Source organism: Musca autumnalis, unplaced genomic scaffold (genome assembly GCF_047663935.1).
Source record: "Musca autumnalis isolate F117 unplaced genomic scaffold, ASM4766393v1 scaffold_4, whole genome shotgun sequence".
Taxonomy (NCBI): Eukaryota; Metazoa; Arthropoda; class Insecta; order Diptera; family Muscidae; genus Musca; species Musca autumnalis.
Window position 1 is genome coordinate 186145741 of NW_027411977.1, and position 21649 is coordinate 186167389.

The 21649-nt window shown below is 37.9% G+C and overlaps 1 protein-coding gene and 1 pseudogene across 12 annotated transcripts in view; both read left to right on the forward strand.

Moving 5' to 3' along the window:
* Positions 1–21649, forward strand: part of LOC141402723 (uncharacterized) — a 688471-nt gene that overhangs the window by 366448 nt on the left and 300374 nt on the right. For all 12 annotated transcript variants that reach the window (XM_073984599.1, XM_073984586.1, XM_073984598.1 and 9 more), the window contains one exon: positions 8889–8980. In XM_073984599.1, the coding sequence (XP_073840700.1) occupies positions 8889–8980 (92 nt within the window). The remainder of the gene's footprint in view (positions 1–8888; positions 8981–21649) is intronic.
* LOC141402726 (small ribosomal subunit protein eS4-like) lies at positions 17468–18308 on the forward strand (annotated as a pseudogene).

Genomic DNA, 21649 nt, shown 5'->3' on the forward strand with positions numbered 1-21649 from the left:
ACCACACCTCTCCACCAAAAATTTTCAAGAAAGGTCGATGTATTTATAAAGCTCCCATATAAAAGTACCTCCCGATTTTCAGTAATTTGATGATTTTAGCTACAATATTAAACCGAACTAGCAGTAATTGGACATTTGAAGTTCTTAGTGGTCACAACACCTCTCCATAAAAAATTGTCAACATAGGTCCATGTTCGGATGTAGCCCCCATATAACGGTACCTTCCAATTTTCAGTAGTTCGCAATTTTAGCTACAATTTTTAACCGAACTAACTGTAGTTTGACATTTGAAGGTTGTAGTTGTCACCACACATCTGCATCAACAATTTTCAACATTGCCCCTATATAACGATACTTCCCGATTTTCGGTATTTTGAGGATTTTACTTAAAATGTTTAACCAACGTAGGTCCATGTTTTGGTATAGCCCCAAACCTCCCGATTTTCCGTACCTTAGCTTTATTTTTGGACGAACTTTCTGTAATTTGAAATTTAAAAGCCAACAAAAATTCAGCAACAAAAATTGTTCATTTACGTTCATATTTTCGTATAGGCCACATACCTCCGACCCAGCTGTTAATGACATTTGAAGCTCCCACGTTATGTACCGATTTTTGGTATTTTGAGGATTCTAGCTACAATTTTTAACCGAATTAGGAGTTATTTGACATTAAAGCTGCCATCAAAAACTGTCAACATAGGTCCATGTTTTATTATAACCCCTATATAACGGTACCTCCCAATTTCTAGCCCACCAAAAATTATCAACATACATAGTTAGATATAGGCACCATAAAAAAGGGCCTCCCGAACGAAGCATTTTATGTAAATGATCTGACATTTTAACGTACCCACTTAAAGTTGGGGACAGGAATGAAAACTAATTATTTCATTTTAGTTCAGAATATTTTATGGTGGAGGGTATGAAAAGTTCGGCCCGGCCGAACTTAACGCTTTTTTACTTGCTTAATATTAATTTTTAATTAATTTCTCGTTGGAATGGAGCTTAATGACCGTTTATTTTGGCAAGTGAAAAAAGGAAATCCAAACACATTACTTTCAAAGGCAGCGCAAAGCGTTTGTCATGAAAGCACAACTAAATGAGCAAATACCCATTGTTGTTGTAAATACATTTGAAAGATGAAAAGTTTGATGAGAGAGAAGCAGCCCCACAGCCGATATGTCTGAAGAGCCTCTACCAACGGTGTGGGTTCGAATCGTCGGCTTTCCTTTTTCACTTGCAAAAAAAGGTCATTAAGCTCGATTCAACGAGAAATTAATTAAAATTAATATTAAAAAAATTAAAAAATACATTAATAGGCAAAAATTTTCAAATAAAAAAATTCTTTCAATTAATTTGATTCGAAATGGTCAGTATATAAAATATTACCATTTATAGGTATATACCTACTCCTACCTAGAGATTCAAAGTGACTTGAGTATATATTATATGAATGTATGTATACTATATAAATTTGAAGTCAGATTACTAGGAATCATTTAAAGTCTAATATTTACCTCTTTAGATGGCTACACATAAGTTATGTCAGCCTTGTGCCCTGATAACAGACTAAGTTAATTCTCTTTTTGCCTATATCAGGCTACGTTTAAAAGGCAATTTCCCTCTCATATTTTACGGACACCATTGATATATAAAAGCCTTATATTCCTTAAGTCTAACTCAGGAAAGACAATCAACCGTTACCACAAGCCTCACCTCCATCTCCTTCAAACTGACAATTGCCGCAAAGAAAATTGCCTACTATAAATATGGACTTTAATACATTTAACTTTGTAAATGTCAACTCCAAGCTTAATAATTAATAATATTTCCGATTTAATAAACAGGTTAGTTCAAAATTTTACTAGCTCCATCAGATTATTACCAAAGTGGTAATAAATTTCTTTAAATTTTTTAACATCAACTACTCTTAAGATGCTATACATTTAATCTTAAGAAAATCTGTATAAAGTTCAGTCATACAATTTACATTTGAGGGCATCTGTTTTTGCTTTGAATGCCAAACTCTTTGTGTGCAGCTTCACACGCCCACCTTCTTTACAACATGTTTCTTATAAAGAATAAAAACTCCATAAATTCTAGAGTATACAAGAAAATAACGCAAGGATGCAACTATGTTTTATGGAACAGATAATATAAAAAGCAGCAGCACCAACAACAACAACATCCAACTCAACAAACGAAATAAACTTGAAATGCAGAATTTATTAAAATTACATAAATTGCACTTTCTCTTATCTTTCTGCAACATTTGTTATTGAAAACTAACAATTCATATGAATTGCATATTTCATTTGTTTCTCTTGGTAGACAAAAACAAAATATGAGCCAAAGGATTTGATAATATTCTTTCGTGTGTAGTTAGAGAGTACACCATTTCGGAAAGGAAATACATATTAATTTTAAAGGATGCAAATGAAAGTTGTTCCGCCCTTCGTGGAAACTACCGGACGTATCCACGGGATGCCATTAGTGGAACCCCTAATGTATATGCAAGTTACATATATATAGTTCCATAAACATCCCAGAGGGGACAGGGCAGACTTCCCTCACATCAATGAGTGTACCACGTTTCATATTACGTCAATTATGTGGGACCTACTTTTTATAGCCGAATCCGGACGGCGTGTCTTAAGACACCACTTGTAGAGAAGTTTTACATGGCTTAAATGCTCTTATCATTACACCACGGTGGCACATTTACAGGGTAGCTACGACAATTCAGGGTAGGACATTTATTTATTTAGCGCTCAATTGAAACATATGGCGAGCTTAGGTTATGAAAAAACATACCACATATTTACTTTATGACAATTTCTTGTGAAGTTTGCCCGTCTGGTTGACCTAAACGATTTATGCACGCTTATTCTGCTTAGTATTAGATCAAATGCATGACAAACTATGTCTCATGTGTAGACTTTTTAAACTGGTCTCTCCGTCACATTTTTTTGTTAAGTCGCCACACCGCACTGTGGTCCCGCCCGTGGACAAAAATCGAAAAATTTATGTCGACAAATTTGATTGCGATTGAAAAAAATATTCTCTTAATACATTCAATTTTTATTATCCAGTATTATTTTTGCCAATTTACAGTGGTAATATGCCAAGTTAAGTCGAAGAAATTGAAATTTGTATGTGGTACCTTAAAAACGAAAAAAGATCCACAAAGCATTCGTAGCTTATGAGTGAAATAATAAAAAAAGAAGTAAATGTACAATTTCAAAAATGAAACTTATAGTTGATGGCATTGAAAATATTCTTACGAAAAAACAAATTCAAAATTCGTTTTCTAAGATCCTTAAAAATAAATTCTTTGTAAATGACTTTTTGTGCTATTTTTAATATCATTGCTAAAAATTTATGTTGAGTTTTACTAATGTTGGTACCGTAAGGGCAAGCCCATATTTTTTTTAAGTACAGGGGAAAGTCTCTATTTTACGATAAAAAGAAATACAGCTGCCACCATCTGCCACCCTGTAAGTTATTCCCCTTATACCAGGCCTGTAAAATCGCCAAAATTCCGAACATCAGGAGCTACGTTTATATGGGAGCTATACCGAAACGTGGACTTATATTGAAAATTTTCCAGTCAAATCGGTTGGAAAATGTGGCTAAAATCGTCAAAATACCGAATATCGGGAGCTATACCTAAACTTGGACCTGTATTGATTATTTTTTGCATCTTCCCTCCGAAGTCAAAATACAAAATTACAGCCAACTCGGTTAGAAAATCTGGCTAAAATCGTCAAAATACCTAAACGTGGACCTATAGTGAACATTTCTTGCAAAGCGGTATGTCCCCCAGAACAGAAAATGCAAAATTACAGCCACATCGACTGGAAAATTCGGCTAAAATCGTCAAAATATAAAAAAATCGGGGGGTACCTTTATATGGGGGCTACACCCAAATGTGGACCTACATCAATTAAATTTGTTTTTCTCCCTTTTGGGCTCTTTATAAAATTATGTTTAAAATTTCGAAGGGTTAACTCGATTAGAACTATTTTTGGCACTCCTTTCCATACAAGTGGGACCACTGTGCACCGTTCCTGCAAATCAATTGCAACGGCATCCCAAACAAAGTCAGCTAAATTGTATACTTTACGAATCAGAGAAATATCATGGTCGCCGTGATCCAGGAAAGCTAACCGTCACCTGTAGCTTTCTACTTTGCGATGTTTACAAAATGATCCTACAAAAAGCAGAGGACTTCCCTTCCTTATACATCCCTCTATAAGAGACCATAACTATAGGAGACCGTAAAGTGTGGGACTGCCGAGTTAGAGTTGTATCTGTATATACCGCCGATGAATAGTTGTACCCTGCCTTAACTACCCGACATTAGTTCGCTTTTGGAGGGAAATAACCGTCTGGGGCTAAGGGGCTTCAGTGTTCATTATGAGCTTCGGTATTTCGTCTTTGGCAATGAACAGCTTTGCACAGTGGTAACCGATCAAATTGGTACCTCAACATTTTTCATGGTGAACGAAGTCGCTCCTAAGATAATAAGAAGAGACTGCCACAGCTGCCGACTTCACCGTTCTGATAAATGACGTATCCTGGCAACCCGTCATTTTTCTTGGTTCAAACCAACTTCATATCATGGTCTCCGTTTACCGATCGTTCATAACTTCTGAACCATGGGAAAACTGTTTGGCTAGGATTTAGAGAATTAACAAATACCGCTTCAGAGAGCTGTCCATTCCTCAGATCCTCGGGTAGAAGAGTTCATTTTCCCGGGCATCATCACAGCTGCAGCCGCTCGCTACATACCTGCTGGTCAAGTACCCGAAATTAGAACAAATTTCTAAGCAGAGGAGAAGGAACTAATAAATGAGAGTGTTGAGCATCGTCGTACGAACCAAGAAAACCCAAATTTTGTGGAACTTACTCTTGAAAAGAAAGTAAGTAGGGTAGTCGCGCGAAGACACTACACCTCCCATAATCTAAAACTCTTGCCCAATATCAGCATGAATTCTGGAAAATACAAAGCATCCTAACGGCATTACACGCCATATCCACACATATCTGTTGAGGACTTAACCAGAATAAGTCCTCCTACCGTACAGACATGGTGGCCTTTGCACTATCGAAGGCATTCGACACTTTTGACCACCGATGCCATGCCAGGACATAGTGATGACTTCCCACCAGCCGTGTTTTATATTGGTGAACGGCAGTCTTAGAATTTATAAATAAGTCGTCTACGACGCGTAGACTAAAAGAGGCAGTTACAAAAGGAACGGTTTTACTTTTACCGTTCTGAAATTCCACACCCTCCAAATGGCATATAGGTCATAATTATACCCTCAGCCTTTAGTCTAAGGAGGGTATATACACTTTGATACGATGAAAATGTGCCTAATTGAAATAATGTTTTTAGACCCCAAGTATGTTTGGACGAAATGTGTTTCAGACAATTTGGAGTCGATCGAGCCATGTCCGTCCGTCTGTCTGTCTGTCCTGCTGGCTGGAGCGCACGATAACTCTCGAACGGATGAACCGATTCGGTTAACATTTTGGCTTTCGTAATATTTTGCCCAAACTTAGTTTAAGTTCGAAGATGAGCTACATCGGTCCACACTTTCCGGTACCTCCCCCACAAAAGTTTGAAAATGTTCGGAAAGTTTGTCCGCACGATAACTCTTGAAGGCAGTGACCGATTTGGTCCATACTTTGTATAGCGTAAACTTTCTACCAGAGTAATATGAGGTTCCAATATGGTCTCAATAGGTCCACTCCTTCGGGTACTTCCCACACAAAATTTCGGAAAAGTTCAGTTTAGGGCCATCTCTCGAATCGCTTTGATTTTTGTTTTAGCAGCTTGTATTCACTGCCCTCCATACGACGGTACAAGTTTCATCAGGGGCAAGTCCATACTTCCTGAGAAAATAACATGAAACTTGCAAAAAACCCCTATGACACCGTGTGAGGTGGTTGGAGCTAAAGATAACTCTCGAACGGATCTGCCGATTCGGTCCAAAATATGTCCTTAGTAATATTTTGTCCAAACATAGTTTAAGTTTGAACATAATTCATATCGGTCCACTCCTTCAGGTACCTCCGCCACAAAATTTCAAACATGTTCGGAAAAATTGTTCGTACGGTAACTCTTGAAGGGAGTGGCCGAATTGGTCTATACTTTACACGTCCTAATATATCTACCAGATATAGATCAGGTTGAAATATTGGCTATATTTGCCCACTCCATCCGTTACCTCCCACACAAAATTTCGGATAAGTTCACTTTAAGACCTGATATCGAATCACTTTGATTTTTGTTCAAGCAACTTGCATTCGCTGCCTAAATTACGATGGCAAACGTTTTTTTTAGTGGCAAGTCCATACTTCTTGAGCAAACAGCCCGAAGAGTGTAAAAACTCCCTATGGCACCATATGTTGTGGCTGGAGATCCACTTCCATAACGGTCAATGTCGATCCATTCCTTTTAGTATCTCCTCCGCAAAACTTTTGATCTTTAATCCTAATCAACATTTTCGTCGGTTCAAACGCTCAACATTTTAAAAAACACCTAAATACACACGTATTTTGGGAAAAATTTGTTTCAATATACACATGCTGAGGGTATATCTCTGTCGGCAAAGCCGACTGATACTTTTTTACTTGTTTAATATTAAAATATCCGCCGCTAAATCCACTGCTGCCCTATTCACCAGCTGGACGGCTGAAATAAGACTCTTCCTAACCTTATTGCTGGATGGTATCCTGATTCCGACCACTAATATCCCCAAGATATTGGTTGTAATGTTCGTTAGAATTTTTAGGTCATCCGCAATGTTCTCAAATTGCTGACAAACAGCAGGTGGGGTGCTGGCAAGGAAACCTTGTTAGCCTCATACAAATGAATACGCAGTTCTGGGTTATGCTATGCGAGCGGCAGTGTGGTATGCAAATGTTGGCGCTACTATGCAGTGGAATAATATTCAAACCTGCCAAAATACTGCACCGAGGACTGCTACAGTGTGCCCCTCATGAATCCAATGCACCATCTTCATGAGGAGACGAAGATTTTAACGGTGCATCCGCACAAGTAGATATTGTCAATGCAGTTCCTGCTTGGGTGTTATCACCTTGAGCAATCCTGTCACAATCTTAACAAGCTTACCCACCCAGACGCGAAAGGAGAGATCTTCATGATCTTGAGAGAGAGAGAGGTCAAAAGGTATAACGAGCCTATCAGGTATGCTTGGATAACATTCACACTGATGCAGTTGCGCAGGGAGTACAAAGATACAGTGTGAATACCATACCCGGAAACCACATCAAATCCATCGCAACATAAGGACGGTAGTAATCACTAGTGGTTGTAGCCCAATACAATTCCAAACAATGCCGCTGGCTCATGTCCTACATGCCATGACCAGAACTCCGAAAAACTCACTCGAGCGCCGGTACTCGTGCGAGAAAAAAAGTATACTCAAGTATACTCTATTTTTCTTCGTCACTTGCGAAGAATATTTCCGATTTGCTCGATTTTACTCGTGAGTGAGAAGTACTTCCGAGTACGAGTAATGTAGAAATACGAGTTTTGATAGAAAATACGAGTGTGAGTGAAAATACTTGAAATAGAGTAAGAGTTTACTTTAAGAGTAAATTCGAATCAAATCGAGTAAAAAATGTATTTTTTGGCCGTCGTGTGGATTGTCCGGTGGCTGAAAGTTAGGAGGGGGGAAAGTTCGGATGCTGGCAGGGACACAAAAAACGGCCACAAAATAAATATTTTTTCACTCGATTTTACTCTTAGAGTAAACTCTTACTCTATTTCGAGCATTATGCCTCCCACTCTTCTGTTTAAAGCAGTAGTACTGACTTGCGAGTAAAATCGGAGGTCTGGTCACAACACATTGCATTTGTTTAACTGCCCAGCTAAACCCACTCAACTGCCTCCTGATTATTTATGGACGCGGTCTTTAACTCACTGGGGTGCTAACAAAGAAGCCTTGTTGACCTCTTATAAAGTAAAGAAAATGTTAGCGCTACGCATAGGAAGAATATTCAAATCTGGGGATGCATCATCATGACACCAGTGGACCGGCCATCTTCATGAAGAGACAAAGATTTATCGGTACATAAACACAAACAGATGTTGTCGATGAAGTTCCAGCTTGGGAGATGCAGCCGTCTCATGTCCTGCATGGGGATTGGGACGGCGCGATACCCTGCATGTTTTAGCTGCCCAGCCAAAGCCACTTACTTGTGTCCTGGTTCTTTATGGACTCAACCTGTTCCATTTGTACAATTTTTAATCGGGACACAGAGGTACCGGAACAAGATAACTGAAAAGATATACCAACTGTCCCAAGTTTCACCCGAAATATATAATAAATTCACCATATACCTTGAATATGGAAATACCTCGACAGATTATCTAGTAGAATACTTACTCCGCTCTTTACTATTATATTTCCTTCATTCCTCTGACAATGGTGTAATAATGCTGTAGTTACTCAAATTTCGTTTATGTTGCCCAACTTTCACAAGGGCGTCTTTAATAAATTGCATGGCAAAAATATTGTTTATGCATTTTTCTTTTGTTGCCATTGTTTTGTTTTTGGCTAAAATCTTTTCAAGTTTAGCTGTTACGAAATGTTAACAGCAATGCAAAAATACAGATGTTCAGCAAGAAAACTGCACGAAAGAGGAAACAAAAAAGCTTTAAATTGAACATTTGTTTTTTGCCAAGTTGACAAGTTTTATTTTTTCCTCCGCTGCAAGACAGGTAGACAGAACGACATTTCTCTTTTATCTTAACACAAAGCTATTGAACAAAAATTCATAGCAAAGAATTTTTTTATTTATTATACTCTGCTCAACTTTTTTTTCAATCTTTCTTTTCTTCTTTGCAGGTGTTCCATCCACCCCGAAATATTCAAGAAGAAAAACCATTTGAATTTAGCATAAGATATAAATTTATAAGTCAATCGGATGCTGTTGTCAGGTAAGCGAACAGAAATGCACAAAAAAAAATAAAAGACAAAAAAACAATTTAACATATATAAAATAACGAGATATTGAATGAAATGTGAATAAAATGTTGAAAAAAGAAGGTGGCAAAGAAAGACGGAATCGAAAGATAATCCATATACTTGCAATTCATTGCTATGGATATACGTATCCAACACCTAGAAGTAGCGTATCAACAAAATGGTATCCTCCCAATATGTGTTGGAAGTTTGAATTACTTTTGCTTGGATCATCAGTATTGAAGGATGAAATAAAAAAAAACACAGCTACAAAGGACTTTGGGGTATTGAATGCTTGTTAAAGTTTGTCGTTGCATTTGTATTGTGGAATTGTTTGAAGTAAAATTTTCAATATTCCGAGGAAATAGTGAGGAAGGTAGAGAGTGTGTAAGTCTGTGTGATGGGACTAGTGGTGTCAATGTAAACATTTTATTTATTCATTTGATGCTGCTGCTGTAGCTTTGGGATATCAAGTTTATTGTTAAGTAAATTTGTTTGTTGAGCAAATTAACAATGAGTCATTTAAAGCTGATGTACACAAGACGCGAGCTACGAATAAAATTTAAATGTTTATATCATTGTTATAGACATTTTTCAAAAAATAAATTACTTTATTGCTAAAGATTTTCATGATTTGTCTTAAAAAAACTGGATATAAAATGAAAATTTGTTCCAATAACAAATTAATCAAACAAAATAGTTATATATTCAATGGGCTGGCTAGGTCATGTTGCAAGAACAGTCAAGGATGCTCCAAGAAAGAACACATTTTAATTGAGACCTGCTGATTTCGAGAGAATGTTCATATGACAAAAGTTATATAAAATCTTGTTATAAGAATTAAAAGTAGCAGGGGCAGGTTGGTCGGTTAAACCTAACTCGCTCGTCCCATCGAAGTCTTAGGGAATGGACATCCCAAGTATCCGTTTTAGATATCCGTTCCATTGGTGCAGGGCTGGAACAGAGGAGGTGTTTTTCCGTTTCTTCTTCATTTCATTATAAGGTGGATTTCGACAATTTGTATGTTTGTCAATAGCTCAGTGGCTAGTTCGTTCCTATAGAACATGATTTTTTATGTTGCAAATGTATAACACACGATTCCCTTATGGTCATATCTTTGCCTACTCAGAAAGCTTTATTAAGTATCAAAGAAACTGGAGGCTTTACAAACATGAAAGTAAGTTTCGGACTCATACGCATGGAGCCATAATTCTTCAACTCTGAGGATCTTATAAACTTCTTTTTAAAGCACCATGATCGTATTTTGTATACCCTCAGCATTTAGGCTAGAAAGGGTATATACACTTTGATAAAATATGCCTCATCGAAATAACGGTTTTAGACCCCAAGTATGTTTGGACGAAATTCGTTTCAGACCATTTGGAGCCATGTCCGTCTGTCTGTATGGCTGGCTGGTGCGCACGATAATTCTCAAACAAATCAACCGATTCGATGCAAATTTTGGGTATGGTAATATTTTGTCCAAAATTAGTTTAAGTTCGAAGATGGGCATATCGGTCCACTCCATCTGGTACCTCCCCACAAAAGTTCAAAATTTTCCTTTAAAATTGTGTGAACGATAACTGTCGAATGGAGCAATTGATTTGGACCCAACTTCGCACATCGTATTACTCCTTCCATATATACTTCGGGTTCGAATATGAAATATATCGGTCCACTCCTTCAGGTACGGCCCACACAAAATTCGGATAAAATGCAGTTAGAGAGCTCCTAACGGATCGTACTGAAAATTTGTTAGTAGGTTGTCCGTGCGGCTCCTCTTACGACGGTACATTTTTTCTTGCGCAATTCCATACTTCCCAAGATATTGGTCTAAAAGCTCCGGACGGTCCAACCAAAATTACAAATCCGCAAGATAATTCTCGCAGGGAGCTTCTGATTGGTGCAGACTTTGCACATCGTATTATTTCATCCACTCATGTATCAGGTTGGAATATGGACTGTATCGGTCCACTCTTTTGGATTCCTCCCTAGGAAAAAGTGAAGTTTAAGTTCTCCTTTAACACCGTTTTGATTATTTTTTCAGTATGTTGTTCTAGCGGCCTCATTTACAACGGCACAATTTTTTTTTTTTTTTTTTTTTTGGAGTAAGTCGGTACTTCCGAGATAAAAGCCCAAAAGCTCCAAAACCCTGCCAGCACATACTAGAATAGTCACTGTGCAAGATAACTCTAAAACACTTTTTTTAAAAACTTCTTCCAAACTTATTTTAACGTAATTTAATATTTCAAGTCCTTTATGAAAAGGTTTGGTTACTAAAAATGTTGGTTTCGTTTCGTTTTTTGTTTTTGGTCAGCTGCTGAGGGTATATCTCCGTCAGCACAGTTGACTGATACTTTCTTACTTGTTTAGAAATTTCTTTGTACCAATCAACAAAAGTCTTTTCTTGAGCCATTGTCAACTTGTGATGTAACCAAAGAGAACAAAACTTTTACAGGAACAGGTGTTCAGTATCGACGATATGCTGGTGGTAATATGACTCTATATCACGGTATGTCACCTGACAACCTTTCAGAATCAGCTTCCTCACGACATCAATGCTTTTGACCAAATTTCGGAAACGGCAATGTCTGACTTCAATAAACCAGATTTTCCCAGAGCTCACGAATGGTGCTTTATCTTCATACAAAGATTTAATTTCATTGGTGTCATTTTTCCGGATAATCCACGTCGAAAGTTGTGAAAAATGATCTAAAGAAAATGCTCCATTTTTTTGACAAATTGCTTTTTTCACACAAGACATGGTCGTACATCAAACCGTACTGAGTACGTTTATGCTAAGAAATGTCAAACTTTCCAGTGAAGATATCAAATGGTGAATGGCAACATGTAGTATTGCCTAGGTCAGAAACTTATGTAGTAGCCCTCGAAAAATTAAAAATTTTCGCTTAAATACTGGTTAAGGGCTATTCGAGGACCGCTTTGAATTTTTTATAATGTTTCTGACATAATGGTCTAAACGTTTTAAAAATCCTACGGTGAGCAACGAAAATGGCTTGTACGTGCAATAAGGATTGCCTGGCATTGGTCCAACATTCTGCCTGGATATTTTTGTCGGCGAGGTTGTACCTACAAAAAAGCCCACAACATTCTGCAAAATCCCTATATAAATACATTTTGGGCAGACAAATTTTGAATACTTACCGACTGAAGTCATGTTGGTACTTGGAAAACGAAATTGATTGGATTGAATTCTTAGGTAAGTGTAGATAAACGGCAGTTTATAAATGGGTTTGAAAATTTATTGATCAAAGCCCTATTCTTATCTCCTATTTTTATTATCCATTCATCCGTCTGTCTATGTATTTTTGTAATAAAAGTACAGCTTGCATTTATAATCCCATCCAAGTGATATTTGAGCATGTTTATTTTTTCAAAGGACGAACGCTATTCATTATATTTCAATAAAGTTTCCAAATATATTTTCGGCCCAATTGGATGTAATTTGGCAATTAGGGTTCCTAGTGGACGAAAATCTTCTCCACCAAAAATTGAAGAACTGGAGTAGCCCACATAACACAGTACCAGCCCATACCTTTCCTTCTAAATTGACTGTAATATGACATAGCGGAATAGCCCCCATATAACGATACCCCTCGATTTCAGTTATTTTGACGTTTTTATCTACAGATTCGGTGTAACTTAGCTGTAATTTGGCATATAAGATTTCCGGCGGTCAGAAAACTTTTCCATTACATCGAACATACAGCTCCTTTAATTTTTTAAGTTTCCCAAATTCGCCCAATGTGAAAAATTACAGACCCAGCTAAATGTTCGATGCCAAAAAGCTATTCAAGCATGGGTGCAAGTGATTTGGCATCTTCACCCGTTTTTTGCAAAAGATCTAGTTAAAAATTATGGCATAGCATGGAAACATAAAATTTTCCTGGCGGAATATTGTTATATTGGCTCTGTATCATATTCTGAAACTACACAGACGAAATTTTCATATCGATAGCTTATTTAGATTTTTTTGTCACGCCTTTCCATATGTATCTACCGAATACTCGTTCCTTGCTATCTGTAAATAAGTGCCACTCTTGCAGCTGTTTTCATGGAAGTGACAGTACATAGGAACGAGGACTTCATTCCCATGCTATTGGGAAAATTGTGTTCAGTTTGCTTCAGTTTACTGTTCGGAAAGTTGTAATTTTCGATGTCAATTCGAATTTGGAAGACTTTGAGATATATTTTTCACATCAAAAGTTAATGCTAAGAATTTCCTAACGCTTTTAACTTCAAGATAACCGAAACTTAAGAAATCTGTTCCAAAAATTCAAATTAATAACAAAAGATGGCATATAATAATGGGTTATGTTTTCGATTTCATGTAGAAAGTTATTGGCTGGCATCAACGCTCTTAATTGCTACGGAATCGTTTTCACATAATTCTTCATCATTTGGCTCTCCATAACATTGTCCATAGATTGTTCCATTGCACAGTGGCCAATTTTCCGAAAAATCTGGCCGAAATTTTAAAAAACTTTATCAATTTAAACAATTATTGTTTATAGGATCCCTCAGAGTTTGGCTATGAAAAAATATATACGTTTCTTGTTTAGTAAGTGGGAATAAAAGCAGGTCAAAGTGACCCTATTTGGAATTTGTTTATGTCTCAATATTTAAGTTGTTTATAAAACTATGATAATATCCGAAATAAACAACGGGTTTTAAATATATTTTTTTGTAATTGTAATGAAAGGTATGCGAACCGTATTTAAAATGTTCAGTGTAGCCAATGAAGTGTGCGTTTTTAATAATTGATGTCCGTACTTGTTTATTTTTACGGTGTTTTATTTAACTTGCTTTGGTGTGCGCTTAGTTCAAATCTAGCAACTCATTTTTTAACACAGTTGCAGTTGACCACTCAACTGAAACTTTGCACACTTTTCAGATTTGAATGACAATACATGAATATGAAACCAAAACCAATATGGGTCCATTTTTTCCTATAGCTCCCATATAGCGGTATCACCTAATTTAGTTCAAATCTAGAAACACATTCTTAACACAGTTGAGTTTGACCAATCGAACTGAAACTTTGCACACTTTTCAACTTGATAGATTTCTCTTCTTGTGAGTTTACCTGGTGACAATCAAGAAACCATAAGCATACCAAGATGTTTAAATGTGTTGCTAATAACTATCATAGCCTGATTCTTTTGAATTGTCGGCGATTATTTATTGGATTTACAGCCATCCCGAATGTCTACTGGGCACATCACTGTCCGCAACCTGGGGAAGCATTCCTAAATGGGCAAAAAATGTAGTCTCTTCTGAGTATATTCTGAGTTAAGTTTTAAGAATAAGCAATCGATTATAGCCATCAAAGTAATTCAGAACAATTTTCTATACTGTGCTCATTACCTTACATATAAACTTTTTACGAAACACTCGAAAAACACATTTCACAATATGTTCAAAATTCAGTACTTGCCACAAAATATACAGTTCTTAATAACACGTTTCATTTCTCCTTAATAGTTGTATAGTCCAATATGCAATATATTCCACAAACTATGACACATAATAAACATACATATGTCATAACAGTAGCAACCCAAATGTCAGTTTTTCTATGTCTATGACTTTGCCTGAGGATACGTTATATTTCCACATCACTGTCCAGCAAGGCAAACACTCAGTCAGCCAGCCAGTCAGTCATTCAGTCCAGCACATCCAGTTGTAAATTGGAACAGGAACTCAACTACTATAAAAATCAAAAAACAAGCACTAAAAATTGTTTTCCCATTGCAAGTGTAATTTTAAAATATACATGTGGCAAGACACACACACATATATTTACACTCATACAGGATTCAATTTTATAACCACAGGAATGTATATAAATTTCACATAAATACTTGTGTGTGTTTCCGTGCGTGTCTGTGGCACTGGAGTATGTGTCAAATTCGTTCAAATGTCATTTTATGCAGTTATTGTTGAAATTTGCTGTTTGTCCACAGTATACTTATTGTTGTTGTTTTCATTTACAAAGACGCCAAGAATGACACAAATAACAACAACAGCAGTCATAACATCAGAGTGAGTGTTGGCTTTATTTACAATTTAATGTAGTGAAGTTCTTGCGGCTGTTTTATTTGGTTGATGGAATTTTATTGTCGTTGTTGCTGGTGTTGTTTTTTGATGTTCTTGTCCAGGAACTGACAATATGTTGTACTGCTACTCACTCACACTACCTATCCCGGTTGTGTTCCACATACATACATATGTCAAATGTTAACAATTTGATTGCTAAAAACGAGGATGGTATGATGTAAATTAAAATTAAAAACACATGGTTTGAAAATTAGTTTAGTTGTCAAAAAGTCAGTGATTATTGCTGCTGAGCTTTGCTGGAATATCATATTAAGATATGGCTTGGAGTAACTAGGGCTGTTTTAGGCTTCTTTGTAATCGACAAAAATATGGTAAGTGTCGATCTGCCTCTCTTAGGTCATTTCCTGGATTTCCAAGATACATATCTGATCAATGGTTGTTTTGCCAGGTCTAAAGTCCCACATATATGGCCCACTTATTAATTGACCATAAGCTTTAGTAGTTCAGCCAATATACCTGACAATATCTTCAAGACAATAGGGAGCAGACTTTTTCCCTAAAATTTTAACAATCAGTATTGTCACATTTCGTGTGTGCGGGACACAAAATGACCATGCCTAAGTCATAACCTGAGCAAGCTTATCAATGTTCTCTGGTAAGAGATACACAAGAAAACCTTGCTCCTTCTAACAGAATTATGTGCCTGTACCAAAGCCAACAGTTTGAAAATTAACTCTTTGGTAGAATTATTGGACTTCATGCTGGCTCCTGTACATCTTGATTTTTCCACTTCTCTCTTTTTCAATACCTGTCTCTATTGTCACTTGTCAAATGTCGCATTCTTCTCTTCGGCAACAGCACGACACTCCTAGTTATACTATAGGTTCCTTGGTGCAGGTCTCTGGTATCCAAGTATGGATTTTGCGGCTATTTGCATGGAGTGGGCAAATCTTGCCATTGTGCTGATATGTTATCGGGACGAGGAGTGCTTTCATTAAGCAATTTGGCTAATTGAGTGGAATATGATGTAGCTATCTGTTGTGTTTGCAGCCTACTGATGTCCAACTTCTCCGTTGTATCTGTTCATGCTTTATTTGCAACGTTTATACGGGTACGTATCTTTGCTGCAACAAGGTGGTGGTCCGAGTCTATGTTTGCTCCTCGGAACGAACGTACATCCAGCACGTTCGATGAATGTCTATAACTACGTGATCAATTTGATTTCTTGTTTTCTGATCCGAAGAGAGCCACGTGCCTTTATGAATGTGGAAATGACGTTGTTCTTGTTGTAGCAACGCAAGTATGTTCGTTCGTATATCTACATAAATTATCTGATTTCGGTTCCCTTGTGCCAAGATTACAAAATTCTGCAAACTGGATAAGATAATCAGAAAACCGGCGAGTGGGGTTATCTGGGCAGCTATATAAAGACAGCTTATCAATGTCGTGCTGTCCCAATTCAGTCCATCAATTAGGACCCAATATAAATTGAGGTTGCTGCAACTTCCGGATATTAACCGGGCTAAACCTCTGATATTTGCCTTGGCAGCTGGCATTCTTCTGCAGCGATGGAATGAAGCTTGGCTGATAGGATCGACGATCTATGGGTTTCGCTTGTACCTTTGGACATCACTCTCTAGACCATGAACCTGTTCACTAGATTGTGACAGGAATGCTAACTGTGGTGAGACAAAATTTTGTTGTGCTGATGCACCCGTAAAATCTTCCACTCCTCATTTAGAAGGTCCACTGGTGTTATGGTCCCGGTCGTATACTTCCTATTTCTGATTTCTATAAATGACTGTCGATTAAACAGTTCCGGGTCGTAGACTTCTTATTTTAGATATTATCCAAGGTTGCAAACACGACAGGTGGGAAGTCTTCTCATACGGTATTGAAGGCCTTCGATAGGTCAAGTGGCAACATAACTGTTCGCCTGTTCTGGTTCGGTTATCGACTGATATTTGTGGATGTGGCGTATAAAGCTGTTTTGGTACTGTGCATGTGCCGGAATTATGCTGATGTTGGGTAACTCGGGCCTATAATAGTGGGGTAGAGTAGTGCCTCTAGAATCTTCGCTTATGGCGACAGGAGGAATATCGACATATACGATTCACCTCTACTGCTATATTTGCCTGGCGTCAGTAGTGACACTTCCCTGCCAACTTCCCAGGCTTCTGGTACAATATGTCTGACTAATAATAGATTGTAAAATACTCAAAACTTGGTTCAACCAGTTCCTCCAATGATTTGGATGATCTCGGATTTCGGATGATGTCCGCAACATCACTCATCATAAAGTGTGGTGATACCTTCTTGGCTTATCTTATCGCTCTCGGGGTGCTTTATAAGTTTCCGGTTAAAATAATACACGCCCCTTTTTTCGTATCTTACAAGATGGCGCGAGGTCCTAAGAAGCACTTGAAACGTTTAGCCGCCCCAAAGGCTTGGATGTTGGACAAATTGGGAGGTGTATTCGCTCCCCGTTCCTCCACTGGCCCCCACAAATTGCGCGAATCATTGCCTTTGATGATCTTCTTGAGAAATCGTCTAAAGTATGCCTTGAATGGTGCTGAAGTAACCAAAATTGTTATGCAGCGTTTGATTAAGGTTGACGGTAAGGTACGCACCGACCCAACCTACCCAGCCGGTTTCATGGATGTCATCTCCATTGAAAAAACTGGCGAAAACTTCCGTTTGATCTATGACATCAAACGTCGTTTCACCATTCAATACATCTCCAATGAAGAAGCTGCCTACAAATTGTGCAAGGTCCACAAGACCCAATTAGGAGCCAAGAGTGTTCCATTCCTTGTTACACACGACGGCCGCACCATCCGTTATCCCGATCCTTTGATCAAGGCCAAGTTCAAGTTGATATTACCACCGGGAAAATCGCCGATTACATCAAATTCGATTCCAGCAACTTGTGCATGATCACCGGAGGTAGAAATTTGGGTCGTGTCGGTACCGTTGTCAACCGTGAAAGACATCCTGGTTCCTTCGATATTGTGCACATTAAGGACACTCAAGGCCATGTTTTCACTACCCGTTTGACCAATGTCTTCATCATTGGCAAGGGTAACAAGTCCTACATCAGCTTGCCTAAGGGAAAGGGTGTTAAAGTGAGCATTGCTGAAGAACGTGACAAGCGTTTGGCCGCCAAGAAGTAAACTAGTTTTAACAAGAGAAAAAACAAATGAGAATTTTTTTAGTTTACGTTTTACACATCTTTGGATCATCCTATTTTCCCGCATTCGAGAGTGATTTAACCGTTGCTCACAATTCACTTAATTCTTTACGACTTTATGTGGTCTAGCCAGTTTTCCGGTTACGCTCGCCTATTGGTTTCATTGTAGGTTCCCTAACTCTTGAGTCTTCACGGTTCGTACGAAGAAATTAGTCCCGCTAATTTGCTAGTCCCGTCGCCTCTTCTGGGAAATTTGGTCTATTCGACCAACAGGTATGTAGCGAGGGGCTGCATTTGTGATAGTGTCCCAGAAAATTCTCTCACCTATCCGAGAATCTGGGTAATGAGCAGCTCTCTGAAGTGGTGATTGGTAAATTATCTGAATCCTTGCCAATCAACTTTTCCATGGTTCAGAAAAGTACGGGAGTCAGTCATTATGAAGTCGAGTTGTCTGCTAACGGATAAGATGATGGCAAAATAGTCTAGACCCAGGGAAATAACGGGTTGCCAGGACACGTTATTTACCTTTCTAATTGCCACAATGCTGATGTCTGGCGAGCTGTTGGCAATCTCCTCTCACCCTTGTACGAGCGCCTGCTCCATCAGATCTCTAGTCCCTTTGGTCATTTCCTAGGGCGGAATATGAAATCGCATGATGATCAGTTAATTGACCAAGCACTTGTGCAGTCCAACACTTTACCACATACCACACTTTACCACATTCAGCTCAAGCGTGATAAGTGTGTACTGGATAGGCTGGTGTATAAGGTAGGCTACGCCACCTACTTCACTTCTTCTCTGATCCTTTCGCAAAACCTTATAACAATCGCAACGTTACAAGCTTGGCGGTGAGCTTTGTTTCCTGAATCTCTGAGACCATGATGTTCTCCGACTCATACAGTCTACGCTGACTTTGTTGCGGAGACCGCTTGAACTGAATTGCAGGGATGATGCATTTTCGGGGCGCTGAACAAAAACATTTGGTTTTAGATGCTGCGCTTGTTGTTGTTGGGGATTCTGCGGGGGTGTTTTGTATTCCGACGACGAAGTTGGAAACGGGCTGGGGATACTCCGGCGCATAACTCCTATCGCAATAGTACTGTTGTCGGCTATGCTCTGGACATAGCCTCGAAAGTTTACCCATTCCCTACTTCCATTACTTCCAACCAATGTTGACAGATGATGGATGCGAATCGGTCGAACTGAACAGGTCCCTGGAACGGGGTTCTTTTCTGTCCCGGCACTGATCGAAAGAGTTCAAAGCAGACCTTCCGGGATATATTTCCGCTCCCAACGGTGAAAAATATTCGAACACAAACACATAATTGTTTAAGTGACGGCCCCTGGGTAAAGATTCCTCCGAGTCAATCCGATGCATAGAAATGTCCGCAATGGGATTGTCGAGATGACTACCTCTGGTGGTGTCATGTTGTTGCCACTGCGAAGTCTATTGTCTCATCCAGTTGTCAGATGTTTCATTTGGGAACATTGCATTTCCCGACCTCTCTCCAATTTAGGCATTAAAATTGCCTAGAATATTTTTTTTTATGGGCAGGACACCGGTCACATATATTTCTTAAGCGCTCTTAAAATATATTTTTCGTCTTCTCTTCCTTGTCTTCGGTGAGGGCATGGGCACAGATGAGACTGATATTGAAGAGATTCGACTTTTATCCGAATTGTAGAAATTCTTTCATCCACCGTGGTACCTTTAACGGATGTTTAAATCAGTTTCCTAGGTGACAACACAGGGAGGTCAGGTGCAACAAAATAAATCCTGCCCCGTTGGTAGGTATATCCATATTTATATTAGGCAATTTTCCTTGCGGCAATTGTCAGTTTGATGGAAAGAGAGGAGAGGCATGTGATCCCCCTTGCCTCTCAACACCCTCCCTCGGCTACAAAATGACAACTGCCGCAAGGAAAATTATGAAAATATGGACTATCATACGTCCCCTACCTTATTTGGATATCTTTGCTAGAAAGCTATAAATGCCCGAATTAGCCAAATAAGGTACGAAGTGGTAAAAAAACTTCTCCAACAAAAATTGTGGACATTGGGTCACGTTATGGAATAGCACATGTATAACGGTACCACCGGACGTAAAGTATTTTGACGTTTTTAGCTATATTTTCAGACCGATTATGTATAATTTGGCATTTAGGGTTCCTAGATATGAAACATCTTATCTACTAGTAAGTCTTAATTTCTTCCTTGTTCTACACATTCTTCAACTATCCATCTTCACTGACTCCACTTCTAAGCCATGCTTGATGTCTATAAAAATACACAACTTTTTATCTTTTTTATGCCTGTCTAATGTCTCCTCAAGTCTGTTTTGTTACGGTTCGTTTGACGCCATTGTTTGTTTTTCAGTTAAGTGGTGCTGGTACTTGAATGCTGGCCATTTGTTAAACTTTCTTTTTCTTTTTTCAAAAAAAATAAAGAAATGTTCCTCATGTCCAACTTTTCCAAGAATATCTGTTCAAACAAACATCCGTCTGACTGTCTGTTAGCCCATACTCTTATCTGTCAGTCTAGGCTGCAGCCTGTCTAGTTGCTTGTCACTTCCATTCCTTTTTTTTCAACTTTTATTATTTTGTTGTTATTATTTGTATTGGTGTTTTATATGTTGTTGCTGCTGTTCATATTCAAATTAACACTTTGTTGTGTACTTTTTAGTTGTTGTGTTTTTTCTTCAAATTTTGTTGCCCCTTTTTGTTAAAATATTCATTTGTTTATTTTTGTTTGTATGTGTGTGTATGTTTTGTTGTTATTTTACTTTCTGTTTTCCTGTTCATTTAACAACAATGATGATGCTTTTATCTAAATACTCTCATTTTCTTTAGTTTTTTGTCTTTGCTTTTTTTGTTGTCGTTTTGTCGTTTTTTTTTCTCTCACAGCACTCCATCATCAACACTTCTAGTGTACTTTCAAACACACTTGTTTATTTGTAGGTGTGTACGTATTTGTTTTTCCCAGTTTGTTTCTTTAGTTTTATTAAGAGTTGTCCCAGTTTTTCTCTTACAACTCCTTCCTTTGTTTTCCTTACTAGAGATATGTCAGTGTTGTCATAGTTTTGTTTTCTCATGTCAACGGATATGTGTGAAGATTTGTTTATTTTCTTTACTCTTGTTCTTATAAATTTATAATCATAAATGTTGGTATTGTAAAAAAAACACATACAAACTTATAAAAACATAGAAATGAAAGATGGTTTCATACATTAGACATGAGTTGATTTTATGAAGACTTACTTCTTGTAGCAACTAGAACATACAATGTTTCATTCCATGACATAACATGCCATTTATGCTCTTCTGTCTATGGGTGTATCGGTTTATCTCTCTGGCTCTGGTAGTCTTCGAACAA